General features: G+C 44.4%; 2 protein-coding genes across 4 annotated transcripts in view; both read left to right on the top strand.

Annotated features, from left to right (window-relative positions):
• The first annotated feature begins 230 nt into the window (after window positions 1-230).
• LOC128872280 (conserved oligomeric Golgi complex subunit 6) lies at window positions 231-2860 on the top strand. The gene is made up of 7 exons (XM_054114791.1): window positions 231-451; window positions 559-833; window positions 910-1054; window positions 1133-1568; window positions 1641-2194; window positions 2269-2430; window positions 2503-2860. Exons 1-7 carry the CDS (start codon window positions 374-376, stop codon window positions 2734-2736), a joined length of 1884 nt encoding a protein of 627 aa, XP_053970766.1. The 5' UTR covers window positions 231-373; the 3' UTR covers window positions 2737-2860.
• Window positions 2861-3348: 488 nt separating this feature from the next.
• Window positions 3349-14425, top strand: part of LOC128872276 (serine/threonine-protein kinase N) — a 35932-nt gene continuing 24855 nt past the window's right edge. Inside the window, exons 1-3 of one of the 3 annotated variants that reach the window (XM_054114785.1) lie at window positions 3349-3683; window positions 8992-9120; window positions 11628-11829. In XM_054114785.1, the coding sequence (XP_053970760.1) occupies window positions 3660-3683; window positions 8992-9120; window positions 11628-11829 (355 nt within the window). In that variant the 5' untranslated portion in view covers window positions 3349-3659. Of the gene's footprint in view, window positions 3684-5367; window positions 7677-8991; window positions 9121-11627; window positions 11830-14425 lie in introns of those variants that run through there. The other 2 variants (XM_054114784.1, XM_054114786.1) reach the window with 2 other exon arrangements.

Raw genomic sequence — 14425 nt, 5'->3', positions numbered from 1 at the left:
ATCTATCATCTATGCTACATTCAACTTCTTCGATGGAATTTTGATGCTTTCGTTTATAGTACATGCTTCGATAAATAGTTTACGTTTCTTGAATAAATCGGAAAACAGTAAGACGATATAAACCAGATCATGTGGAGATTTATTGCAATTTTCATAGGTTTTCGGGAAATACATATCGAAAACCATATATGTAATTGAGTACAATGGTCTATAAACTTTATGCACATAGATAACTATCAGTATACATGGACGATATACGTTATAAGTATGTTGAGTATGGTCGAGTATGCTACGTGACAGTTCCATGGACAGTTCCAGAATAGATAGGTTATGTACCGAATGAATTTTACGATAAAAAAGGAACGTATTGAAAATGAGTGAAAAAAATGCTAATACTGCTTTGATTCGGAGGGTTAATAAATTGCTCGAGTCGAGAGTAGAACATGACAAGGTAATTATATTACAAATAATTGTTATTCAATTTGTACACCATGAAACTCGTCCACCAGGGAATCAAATAATGCGAATAAAAATTCTTACTCAGAGTATTCGTTTCAGGATACACTCGAAGCTTTGAAGGAATTATCTACGTTCTTCACGGAGAATACATTGAACGCCCGTCGGAATTTACGTAGTAAAATAGAAAGAAGAAGCCTCGCGATAAACGAAGAATTTTTATCTGCCTTTAGAGAAGTGAAATCTTCTTTACACGACATATATCAGGACGTTCTAGAAATGAATACCGCGGTACAATGTATGACGAATCGTTTACAAACTACGAAAACGCAAATGTTGCAGTTAATCGGTCAAACAACAAAACTTCAAAATAAAAGGTATGCAAATGAATTGAACCATCTAGAAATAATTTTTATATACACAAAGTATAAAATGTTTAACTATCGTTTTTAGTCAAACTTTGTCAATGCAATTAGAAGTTGCAAATGCTTTCATTAAAAATTTTCAACTATCACAATCGGATTTAACCATCTTACATGGGTCTAGTAGGGAGTCACCCATTACGGAAGAATTTTTCTCTGTAGTTAATCGTGTCCAGGTACAGTAATTGTACAGTTATTGTAATAATATTTCTATGATTATTAAAAAGTTTATTTAACCATGGCTTCAATCGCAGGAAATCCATACCAGCTGTAGGATATTAATGCAGTCAGGATACCAAACGTTGGCTTTAGATGTTATGCAAAGAATGACATTGTTACAAGAAGCAGCTCTTGAAAGATTGTACAGATGGACACAAAACCAATGCAAACACGTTGAAAATGAACGTTTAGCGCCATTGCTAATTAAAGCAATGAATAAATTACAGGACAGACCAGTTTTATTTAAGTATATTTTAGATGAATATTGCGCAGCCAGGAGAACCGCTTTAGCAGGTTCTTTTATAGACGCGTTAACGTTAGGCGAAGGATACGGCGGTACGCCTAATCCTATCGAAATGCATGCGAACGATCCTAAGCGGTACATCGGAGATATGCTTGCTTGGCTCCACCAAGCTATTCCCGTCGAGAAAGAAAATATATTAACTTTAGTAAAGGGCTGTGACAAAACAGGTAAGAACCAAATTATACCGATTGTTTGTTTCTCTTTATTTTTTTAACATTTGTTCGTATTACATACTTCAGATGTATCGGATCAGATTAAGCAATGTTTAAGTAATATCACAGAGGGACTCTGTCATCCTTTGAAGTCAAGGATGGAACATGTCATTTCTATGGATGCACCGGCAACAGTATTGTATTCTGTTACCACTCTTCTTAGATTCTACCGCGCGATAATTCAGCAAGTAGTACCTGACAGTACATTGGACTCAACTTTGGCTGACTTGTTAATAATGAGCGAGAAAAGTTTTCTCAGCAGACTCCAAAAGGAGACGCGTATCGCGCTTGGCGAACGCGCAGAACCTCCGGGAAATGATTTAGTACCTGCTCCATCTGTTTCAAGATTACTATCGCTTCTCAATGAAATTCTTTCCGTGGCAAGTATCGCGGAAGATAGAGAAAAAGATATGTTACAGATAGTATCGTGCATCATCGATCCTCTTTTGCAAGAGGTTAACGAAACAGCATCGAGGTTACCTACGGTAGACATGGCTGTGTACCTTTTAAATTGTATGCATCAAATTCAGTCTACTTTAGCATTATACGAATACATGGACCAAAGATTAGAAAGGTTACAGGTAAGCGATTCGTTTACCCCCAGATCTATACGTTTGCGTATACGTTTACCATTTACCAAGATCACGTCTTTTAGGCCCAGTCTGATGCCCAAATCGATACTTTAACATCGGAGCAGGCTAGTTCTTTAGTCGCACATTTAAATCTTGGATCGATTTATACGATACTACAGGGGCACGAACAGGGTCCGTTATCTTCCGTCCCTGGTATGGACCCTTTAAGCGTGAAAGAATTTACAGTAAGCATCTCTTTTAAAATTAAATACTAAAATGTCCGTGGAAATTTATTTTTATTTCTCGATGTTTCATAGAACAAGCTGGAAGCATTCCTGGTGATGCCAGATGTGTTACTGTTGCCCCAAATAAGTTTATTGCAAAGCAACAATCATCGCTTGGTAACACAAAAGCGTTCCTTCGAAGTAATCGGAGCTATATACAAGCAACTGTACGAAGCTTGCCACGATCCAAAAAATTTATATCAAAATCCAAACAGTCTATTTTCGAGGACTCCCGATGATCTCTGGCAGACGTTATTTGCTGCGTAAACGTACATCGGAATACAAATTTAAAAGCATAATTGTATACTAATTCAAATTTGTAAATGCAAAATTGTAAGATAATTTTCTATATATAAAAATAAATGCTACACTGGGAATCCTTAATTCTTACCACTTAAGGGGAATGTTACTAGAACCGGCTACCCTTCCTCTTTTTTTATACATAGTTCGGTTTCGCGCGGCAATGTGCTCGACGACTGCGCACAAGTGAGTTACACGAACGTTTTATCGATACTCGCTTGTAATTTGGCTAAAGACGATTAGAAATGCTCACTGGGACGGACATGTCCCACTAGAGTCGAAAGGGTTAAATTGTTTGAATGCGATACAATGAAATTAGTAAATGACTGGGACTATGTTTATTTTGGATAGGGGTAACCGGCATTGGTGATTTCCCCCTTAGACGGCAAGAATGAATTCGGCCCTTTTACGAACATTTTCTCGTTTTACAGTTCCATGGGAATCGACCAATGACAGGGAGATATTTCATCAAGGTGTCGTAAACATGATATCGTGGACGCACCTTTAGCGACAGTGGTGGGGGTGCGCGAGGTGCGCGCGCCTCCTTCGCCGCGATTGGCCCGATACTTGCCGTCTCGCCGTCAGTCTTGGTCAGTCTTCTGTCTGGTGCGGTGGGACGCGTTCGTCTCTGCGTTTCGTTCGCGAGCCGCGCGTCTTTCATTCATACATCTCTGTAGTAGTAAGTTCGTGTCGCTTCTCATCCACGGTTTTACTTGGAAACGTCTCGCGGACGGGATTGGACGTGCGCGACGACACACGAAATGCGGTCACTCGTAGCCAGCCCGTCGGTGGAGCGCGCATTACGCGTGTAAACACAATGGACATCGTCGTCCCATGCACAAAGGACGGATAGAAAGCAGTGAGTGAGTGAGTGGAGTATAGTGTCCAAGATGGCGGAATCAAGCTATTATCAGGTGAGTCGCAGGTCCATCCACGCTCTCTTTACGAACTGGTACGCGTTGGTCGCCTCCCGACCGATCGTTCCAGCCGCCATAATAAAAGATCGCTCTGGCCGTAATTCGATCTCTTCTTACACGGCTCTTTTCGTCGTCTCGTGACCTTTCTCCTGCAACGCGCTCGCACTTGTCTCCCTCGACCTCGAGGAAGTGTTTCCCAAAGACAACGACTCGATCCTCGATTCCTTCGCGTATCACGGCTATCGACGCCTCGAGCCCGGTACACGTTAAGCCACCAATTACGAGTTCTTGATATCTGGTAGATTCGTTTAATCTCCGAGAACTTTCCAACCAGTCCCTGGTAGCACCTGTTTCTGTCGGCAAGTGACATTACGAGAACCATAGACGAGCGGACTCTTATTCGAGTAACAGACGAGCGAAACCAACCTAAAACAATTTACTCGATCTATACTTCATCGAACATTTCTATTTGTTCGTATTTTATTCTATAAAACTCGAATTCCAATTTTCCTAGAACTAGCGACGGGTAACGCTCGCTTTTGATTCATCGTTTGATATTTGTATACGAATAAGATTTTTCTTCGTCTCTAACGGGAATAATTCGATGGAAACGCGTTTGTCATAATCGAGCAACGGCCAAAGGATCATTCTGACAGCAGCGTGTTCATACAGCGGCTCCATTACGGTACAGACAGCGCTTAACGCATCGTCGCGATCAAGTCTCCGGCCAATTTGGCGAATATGGCCGGCACCGAAAAGTCGAATTTTTGTTTTTTTTTCTGCGGCATTAATCAAGCATTTTTCGCTGTAACTCTAAATCGAAAGCGCCGAACGCATTTATTATACACGCGTACAGATTCGATATTTTTACGAAGGACGTTCGTGGCGATGATAATTAAATCTCGAAGTTGTAGGCGTCCTCTGCATTTTCCACCGATAATTTGTGTACGTCTTCTCGACATCGCATCGAGTTGGCGTTATGTTTCCTTGGAAGGATGAGCATGACAAGACGGCTACGCCAGCGTTTCCCAAACGCTGTACCGAGAAACGTTACGTATAAACAAGCGTTACACAGCGTACACCTATTTTCCTCCATTATTTTTTGTTTGTTATTACCGCACCGGAAGAGGATAGCAATCGAGCTACGCCTACGACCGATTCACACGGTACTTTTTCACTAAACTGCGGATCTTTAAAAATCTTGCGAAACAAAGTCTTTGTAAATGTAAAAATTGTTTAGAAAATTGAACCTAAATTGGAATTCATTTTTCTCTGCGAATATCATCAGATATTTTACCATAACTTTACTGCCTATGTTATTTTATATTTTCACGTTACGTATAAAGATCCGTAGTCCAGTGATCGATTATACCCAAATTGTTCATTTTTTCTTTTTCCTATTATTATTCATTATTGAAATAAATTCTCAACGGGACAAATTCTGTATTTCGCCACAAGTACCGTGTTCTTTTGCTCGGCAACTTTCTCGTTCGCGACGTTCCTCGGAACGACAATCCTTCCGGAATTCTCCTTTCGTCCGATCGCGTTATACTTTTCGGACGGCTTTAACGCAGCCATGATTGTCACCGTACGCGTCGATCGTCCAACTTCGCACAGGCACACGCCGCTTTCGCAATTCTCTAACAGATGCTCTGCGCCATGCGTAACCCAAAAATAAAATTGTACTCGCCGGTGAATCCCGCGCGTCGCGTTGCTAGTACCGAGTTCTATTTTCCCGCGACGATTAATCATAACCGCATAGGCGTTCATCGTTCGAATTTTTGAACGGCGTAAAATTTCCATTAACGTTATATCGATCGCGCTACCTGAACATGTAGGGATCTAGGCATCGATTCTTCGCCATTTTCCGCTATCTACGATCAAACGTTACGGACTCGTGTGATTAATGCGCACCAGTGCCTCTCAACCTTTGGAGACTTTTACATTCCATAGACGGATTTTTGTTTTCATACAATTTTATTTTATTTTCGAATTCCTTGCGTTTCTCGTTTCCTTCGGAAACATTCGGAAGAATGCGCGAGGAAGTAGTGCGATCGGATTTAATTTTAGCGGAGTATACGTGTTCATCGATTTATTTATTTTTTTTTTATTTTTTTTTTTTACGAGAGGAATATTTGACGACTCGATAGGAACTCGACGTGTAGTCGTTGGAGGGATAAATGGCTTCCGGTCACGAAGATTTTCACGTCTTTGTTACAGCGATGCTCGCGACGAGTGTTGACCTCTCGGGATTATTATGCATGGCACACATATTACGGAATGCATGAAAATAGCTCATGCGTCAGTGTGTCAAACGCACACAGCGGGCGTGCATATATTCGCTTGGGGTTCGTTGCTTCTTTAAATCGTTCTCCACCCACCGCGGCCCGACTTTGCTTGGCTCCTGCGCGTTTTACGGAGCTGTTAACCAACGCTACAGGGTGTCCCTTCTAAACGAGTCGCTAAGCTGTTTTCGTAGAGAGTAATCGATTTCATTTTTGGCCAGAGTTTACGGGGAAGAATCTGATCTTTTAACGCGCAGCAAACTTTACACGCGCTAACCCTACGTCCTAATTGAATGTCGCGCGGAATCGAGCCGCGGCAGGAGCGGGGACAACGTGTAATCTAATCGACGAAAGGATCTTGATAAGTTAGCGCGAATAGAACCTACACCTTGCCCCCGCTCTTGAGCGACAGTCGGTTAGAACGAGGCGTAACTTCTTTTTTTTTTCCAAACGAATTCTATTATATTTTTTGTTCTTTGGATGGCTCTTGTAAGCCCAAATGTTTTTATTTCCCGATCGCGGTTTGAAAGATTCATCGAAACTTCTCGGTTCGTCGCTCTGCCAAGGAAAATAACGTCGATCGTATGGTACAGCAGACATTTCGCGGAAACATTTAGACTAGTGTAAATGCACCGTTTTACGTTGGTAGTAAATGTTGCGTCGAAGCTCACAATGTTTTGATATCTGGTTTAGCGATTCGAACTGCGATATCGAATGCACAATGCTTGTTTCTATTTTTTGGGGAGGCTGAGATAGGGAGCGATTTAAAAAGGCTGGCGCAGAGGTGGGAGAACGTGAAGTTCGCCGTATTAAGAAAGCCGTAACACTTTTGCCGCTGGGAATCGGTGTTATCGTGTTCTCCGATAAGAGATAAAGCATCGGCGAAGTATCGTCAGTCTTGCGCGAGTGTTCGGATTCGAGTGACACAACCGCGTAGAAATTATATACTCTCTCTCTCTCCCTCTGGCCACGAAAATCGAATAAAAGCGGATCGTTTAAAATTGTATCGGCGAAGATCGTCGCGAAGATAAAGCTGTTGGCGAAATTGCGCTTTCAACGCAACAGGTGGTTGCACGGTTGACGCGTCGCAAGCGATCCACTTGCGAACCCTTTCTTGTTAAATTGTGCTCGTTTACATTCGATCGGATGTTTATAACGTCAGATTTGTTCAATTATCATTCCAGATGATCGTTCGGAATATTCCGGGTATTATTTTTCTTCCTAAATTGTAAATCGATAAGATACACGAGTTTATCGCGTATAAAATCAATTTTTATCGATCGAATGTTTTCAACGGAGAATTCCGTGCATTGTTTTTGTTCGTGAATTATAATTTTATGATACATACGGTCGCGAGTGTGGACGACTAGATCGGAACTTAAGTGGTTACCTTAAGTGCTCGTAAAATATTCCGATTGTCCTGGTCAACTCGACTTAATGCGATCGTTAATTATTGCTAAACGGTAATAGGCGTGGTTACAAGAGCCGTGAAAGTTGGGTGAATTTTCGCGTCGGACATGTGTAAAGTTTAGTGGACGCGGCGAACAACGAGAAATCGGACGGGTTGCTCGTAACGCAGCGAGGTCGAACAATGTCGTTTATTTCTTCGAGCACGAAGAAGAGGAAGCCGAATTTGTGCGGACTTTTACCGATACCGAGGTGGTGTAAATCGCGATGTTTTTGGAACTGTATAGCGCCATGCACGGTACGTTGACATTGAACCGTTTTCTTATCGCGGTTACAACAGCCATTGTCGCTGTATAAATTCCCTATCGAGCGCCAAGCATCGAATCGGAGAAAATGCGAGAATACAAAGTCTGAACGTGTCGAGTTTATCACCGATCGATCGATGAATCTCGTCGCGAGTCGACACTCGACCGAATCTAAACAAATAACACGCTCTCGACCCAACCGACGTAATTATTTCTACATCGTCGTGATGGTGTAAGCGAGAAAAAAAAAATAAACAATCGAAGCACCGCGACGAAGGATTCAACGAATTTAAAGTACACGACTCGTCGGAGAAACTTCGATGAACGAAGTCGAAAGTCCTTGGTGGCGTTTGATTCCGCTGCGAGATAACCGATTAGATCGAAGATATACTTTTGTGAATCCTTGAAGTCGAAAGCGTCGGAAATCAGCTGTATTTATCTCGCCACCGAACTTTTCTCGATAAACCGCTCGTAAAATCGAGTTCCCTGGAGTAGCAGCGAATTAATGGATCGTTAGCCTCCGTTCGAGATCCAACCGCTCGATTTATTCTAATGTAACACGTAGCGCGATCGAAGTAATTGATCGTGTATTTTGATCAAGGTCAACCGGGGACCAAACGATCGAAACATCGATCGATTAGCAGTATTAATAGCTCGATAGAAAGTATCGGATACTGTTACCGCGGTCGTTGAGATCGATATTCTCTCGACTATAGCGACTACAGGTTTTTTTTTTTTTTTCTTTAACCACAGCTGGATGAATCGACAGTCGATGTGTACATCCGCGCCCGGACAATTTCCGGTGACGCGAGGCGCACCGCGTGCTCTGTTTTCCTCGCAAATTTGCGAGCCATTAATTCATTATCGACGTTCTGGAAAAACTCGAACGTCGGTGGCTATTTTAACCCTTTGCATTCGAGAGGTGACTCTCAGTCACCGTTAGGTTTCACGCAGCAAATCTACAGTACCTGACGTGTTAATAAAATGCTCGTCGGTGAGGTGAAGGTGAGCTTATTCTCAAATCTAAATAGCTTAGAATTCATGGGAACAGAATGCTAAGAAACAGATCGAGTTGCTGGTAGATACCAGAAAAAAAGGCCTCGAGTGCAAAGGGTTAATCGAAACGAAAATACAGACAGGCGATTTATTTCCGCGAGCAGCTTTCGTCCTGTACAAGTAACGAAAACATCCTCGGCGCTGAATAACACGCGTGATCGATCGTTTTCACGAAAAATCCATTATTCACCGAGAACGTCGCGGGCGACGGGAGCTCGTCGTCGAATAATCGAATTCGGGAATCTGTTTCAGGGCGATCACATCAGGCACCCGGTTCTTTACGAACTGTCCAGCAAGTATGGAGTGGCCGGCAGTGACCAGGTGCCCTTGCCGGTTCGTCTCGACGAGCTCCGGGAGCACATACGCCGAGAGATACGCAAGGTATGTCGAGTTTCGCTTATCCTTCTTGGCTACACCTCTTCTCCGAAGCTCTCCTTTTTTTTTTCTCTCTTCGCGCGCCGCGTACACGGTAGCAGCACTCGCGCGAGATACCTCGTGGAACCCAACAGAGATACCGGGGGGGCAATCCACGGGCACCGGTCGTGCCAGGGGTGCAGCAAATTTTTAGTTACTCGTCGTAAAATGTTTCATTCGTGACGCTTCGTCGTCTATATCGGGGCTTCTTAAACTATGGGTCGCGAGATTTTAATGCAAATTATTTAATGCGGATTTTATTTAATATTCTCTTCGATATTCTCTTCTATTATCGTCGATTTCTACGTTATTGGAGAAAAATGCAGTGTTTATGAAAAATAGGGTATACTATTTTTGTAACTAACGAATACAATTGTACAAATTTTCGTGCAATTTTTAATTTTATATTTTTGTAGGTTTTTAAATAGATTCTAAAAGTATATTTTTTCGTGTGTGTATATATACAGGGTGTTCGAAAAATGTTGGAAGTCCTTGAAGGGGGTGGTTCGGGGGGTGATTTGAAACAAATTTTTCCTCTGCGAAAATGTTGTCCGAGGGTTCGTTACGGAGTTATCGATAGAAAACATCCGACCAATCAGAGCGCGAGTACGCGGGCGGAGCGCTCGCGGTAGCGTACGCTACGCGCTAGATAGCCGCAGCAGAATAGGGTACGCGCTAGAGTTTACTGTTAATATCTCCTTAACGAAGCCTCGGACAACATTTTCGCAAAGGAAAAATTTGTTTCAAATCACCCCCCAAACCTCCATTCTCAAGTACCTCCAACATTTTTCGGACACTCTGTATATTGTTACGGAGAATCCTGTATATCGTTACAAAAATCACGTACACAAATGGGGTCGTGAATGAAAAAAGTTTAAGAAGCTCTAATATAAATAGACAACCTTATTAGAAGTTACCTTATTAAAATAAATAAGTGGGCCCGGGAAAATGGAGGTGGCACTCGTGTGGCGAGCACCTTAGGAACGTCCCCTGGTATCCGTTCCTTTTTCGCTCCTTTCGTATCTCCTCGCTCTTCGCGTCTCCTCCTCCTCCTCCTCCTCCTCCTCCTCTCTCTCTCTCCGCCCTCTCCTTTTCGCGATGAGAGACCGAGAGAAAGAGATATCCGATATGTGTCAGACCACCGTCGATCCGCGGCACGCCCGTTGAAAACCGGCACGGTCCACGTGACTAATGGATCCAGAACAGAATTTATGGTCATTTCGGAGGAAAAAACGAGAAACCGCCATGCGCCAACGAGATAAGGCAGTGTTTCCCAAACGGGCTCTCCCGTAGCACTGCTGTCCCATGCAGAGATCAAGACTCGGGATAAAAATGAAAACTTCAATTATCGATCGGAACGTCGCGCAGCGAATAAGTTGAACTATAACCGTTCGGTCCCATTCTGATTTTGTTTCCAAAATTGTATAATCGAATGGTAAAAAATAAGTGAAAACGACACGAGTATTCTTCTAACCTTCGTCGATGCAGAAAGGAACTCGAGGGTGGTCCGAGATACTTGCACGAGTCGCGCGGAAACAAGTTCCCTTTTCTCTTCCACTCGGCCGGCGCTTTTTCCTCGTTATTGCATCGTGACCTGTATTCGCACAGCCTCGTTGAATCGAGCACGGTCAGGTAAAAGTGCGATCAAACCTTTGTTCTTGTTAACTATCGCGATAAATTACTATCGGCATCTCTTCGGTACATCGAACGAATCCAGAAGCGACGAATCATTCGCGACGAATCATTCGCGACGAATCATTCGCGACGATCTCATCCTCGAAAATGGATCGTCGTTTCGTTAAACGGTGCTCGCAAACGTTATTCACGGCACCGTGATTAGAAGGCTCGGCCACTGACGGGTGCGTACCCGGCCGAGAGAAGTTGTAGCAAATATAATAGGCGGTAATAGAACGAAAGGATAGATACCGGGAGCACGAGCGCGAGTATAATTTTACGTCTCATTTGCTTCGAGAAGAGGAGCGGTTCCGTGCGACGGTTGCGCTTAACCGATTGATAGATCGATACCGATAATTGCCCTCGTCTCAATTCCGTGAAGCGAGATTCCGCTTCTCGAATATTCTTTGCGCGTTCGAACACTGGCGATGCGATACGGACGCTTGGAAGTCTTCTTTGAAAAAGGATCGATGAACTCGAAGAACTTGTTTCACAGGCCACGCGTTGCGCTATTCGAATACGGTAGAACTCCACCGGCGAGCTCTTATTTGTTCACCCCTACTTAGGAGTCACGCGTTCGAGTCGTTCCGTGCGAAAATCGATAAAGTAAAATTTTGAATTTCGCTGAGATCCAGTTACCCGGAGACCCTAGAGTACCTGCGCATTCGGGCGAATAGCATTCCCAGCGTTTACCGCGAGAAATATCCCGTTCGGCATGAAACGACGTTCTCCGACGATGACTCTGCGAGAATCGATGGTTCTGGCGTAAAACGAGGGAACGAACGTTCACTTTGTTGCAGGAGTTGAAAATAAAGGCCGGCGCCGAGAAGCTGAGGGAGGTCGCGACCGATCGTAAAGCGCTGTCGGACGTCGCGACGATCGTGAAAAAGGCGAACAGCAAACTGAACGAGCTCCAGGCGGAGCTTCAGCAGCTCGAGAGTCAAATTATATTGACGCAGGGCCAGCCCCAGTCGCCCCAGCAAAATCACTCGAACGGTCAAGGTAAGGCGTAGTCGAGATACCATCTTTGTATTCGCGTTAACGCCGCATGGCATTGACCGAGAGGATAAGGCGGACTCATGCCCGCCTAAACGGGTTTTATGTAATGCCGAGCGCGTTAGACTCTCTCGTGCCGATCAATTACTTTTGCCGCTTCGGCCTATCGGGCCGCACGTTGCCCGTTCGACGGCTCGCGAGCATTCGACGGCCGTTAAAACGAGTTCAAGGATTTTTTTGGAACGGTCGGGACTCGCGTCACGGTTTCGGCGACGGAATCGTTGGAACGTCGATCGATATAGATCCGAGATTGCCTCGCGGGGGATACATCGGCCGTTTTACTCTCGCGGCACGATTTAGACCGAGGTTCTTAACCCATTTGCATCGTTAACCGCAGCGTTAGCCTCTTGTCTCGTTTGTTTATCGCGTAGTTGGTGCGGATTTAAAATTTCTTTAACACGGTCACGCTGTTACTTTTGTTTCTCGCCATGGCCCGGCCCAATGGTGCACGCCGTCCGATGGGACATATAAGTGCGATCCACGGATGGTACACGCCGTCGTGAACGTGTCAAATTAAACGATAGGTCTTCTTCGTATAAATATACAAATATCTAACGCAAGTTGTACCAATGCCGCGACCAATGCTTCTGTTATTCAAAGTAGATCCTCGCGGAGATCACGTTTAGCCGCAAGGCTTATTATTTTCCAGTAAATAAATTGCACACCTCCTCGCCGCCTCTGGTACTCCTCCTCCACTCTCCCCTCCTCCACTCTCCCCTCCCCTGTAAAGTCGAGCGACAAACGACCACGAGCCCCTTTTCGACGCATCCATTACCGTTTCTGCTTATTCATGGGCAACTTATCGACACATCGGAGTAACGGCGAGAGTGTTCCGGTGCGTTCCCTTCTGGCAAGCCTAACGACTGCGTTCTGTGTCGTTAACGAGCGGCCACTTAATAACTCCACCCGCTAACGAGCCGTCGAGACGACGTCTTCGGTTTATAAAGCTCAACAGCGCGTACGAGCTACCCCGCTTTAAACTCCGCCATCGGGCTAAGGAAATCGAGCATGTCCAGCTCTCCGGGGCGCGACGCCGCGGACTACGTCCACGATTCGCTCGATGCACGCTTTGATAAATGGCGTGGCTGAAAAATCGTTACGCTTTCGGCGCTCGAGCGTTTTTTCGCCTCTGTACATTTTTTCGAAGCATCGAGTCGAGAAGTTAAACCGCGGAGACATTTCGACTGTTGCCTGTCGCAGGGGTTCTCAGCTTTTTTTATGGTATCAGGTGGACTGGAAAGTAACGTCGTTTTTAAATACTTGTTTGTCACTCAACTCGTTGATTTTTATCGATCCGGCATTGAAAATTTGCACGCTAGATAACAGAACAGGCTGTTGCTAACGATGGCGATTGCGTAACTGATTAAAAATAGAAATTTATTAAAAATCTGTTTGAATTTAATGTAAAAGAAACGACGTTACTTTCCGGTCTACCTAATAGTTATTGGTCGATAATAATATCGAATAATAACGAAGTAATCGTTCTCTGGAACCAGTGAAACCGATTCTGAAAATTGTTTTTGTTCGTGCGAAAGGTACGAATACACTTAGGAATTCTTGAAAAAGTTCCGAAACCATGATCGACCTATTAAAACACACCGAACCGTTCGGAAACGTTATCCTGTACAGTTAGATGGCTGCGCGAGACACGCGTTTCCAGTCAACGGAACATTGTCATCCGGAAACGGTGCTCTAATGGCATTTCCAGCGAACGCGGCTGGCCATTCCCCTCGCTTCGAGTGCATACTATGTAGCAGCGGTTACTGGACATAAATTAGGAATGATTAACTCCGATCCTAGTAATCGGGGGTCATGGTACTCCGTGTAGCAGTCACAGGCGTAGAATTTCAAGCCATCGCGCGAGCATTGCGCAAACCCGATCGGTGTACCGTTTCATCCCACGTATCGCCTACTTTGGGTAGGTCGGAATAGGTTACTTAATTTAAAATATCATTCTCGATACGTAACACCAAGTTCAAGCCAGATCGGTGAATTATAATAGTTCGGGCGACAGATCGATAGGCTTCGTGTTAAATGTCTCTATCGTTCTCTGAAATTTTGCACGTTTTTTTTTTTTAAACAATATCCTGACACGTGTCCTTGCCTCCAGGTGTTAAAATCGCGATAGATACGGTTCCGTCGACCTTGAAAGAGCATGGTTACGCCACTGGGTGGCACCTCGCTATCGGTGCCGCTTCGTGTCGAGCCCGAGGCTCCTCGTACGTACTCGGCCGCGACTAGAAGCGCAGTCTTCTGTTCTCTTTGAATTGACGGTAAGTGGTAGCATCTATTTATACCGTGGACCCAGACGCTCTGTCCACTCCAGTTAAGTCAGTCATCATACGTTCTCGGGACCAGCAACCTGCCCACGGGCCACCTCATTCACCTACCTCGGTGATGGATCGCGCCATTCAGACCTGTCCCGACGATGCAGTGATTCCATAGGTCAAACTTGAATATCACGAGTCTGGCTCGTGATGGAAATTTCAGGCCAGATTCGAAAATCACGTGTCTGATTTGTGCTAAAAATTTTAGATCAAAT

This window comes from Hylaeus volcanicus, chromosome 2 (genome assembly GCF_026283585.1).
Source record: "Hylaeus volcanicus isolate JK05 chromosome 2, UHH_iyHylVolc1.0_haploid, whole genome shotgun sequence".
Lineage (NCBI taxonomy): Eukaryota > Metazoa > Arthropoda > Insecta > Hymenoptera > Colletidae > Hylaeus > Hylaeus volcanicus.
This window is presented reverse-complemented; position numbering and strand designations above follow the sequence as displayed.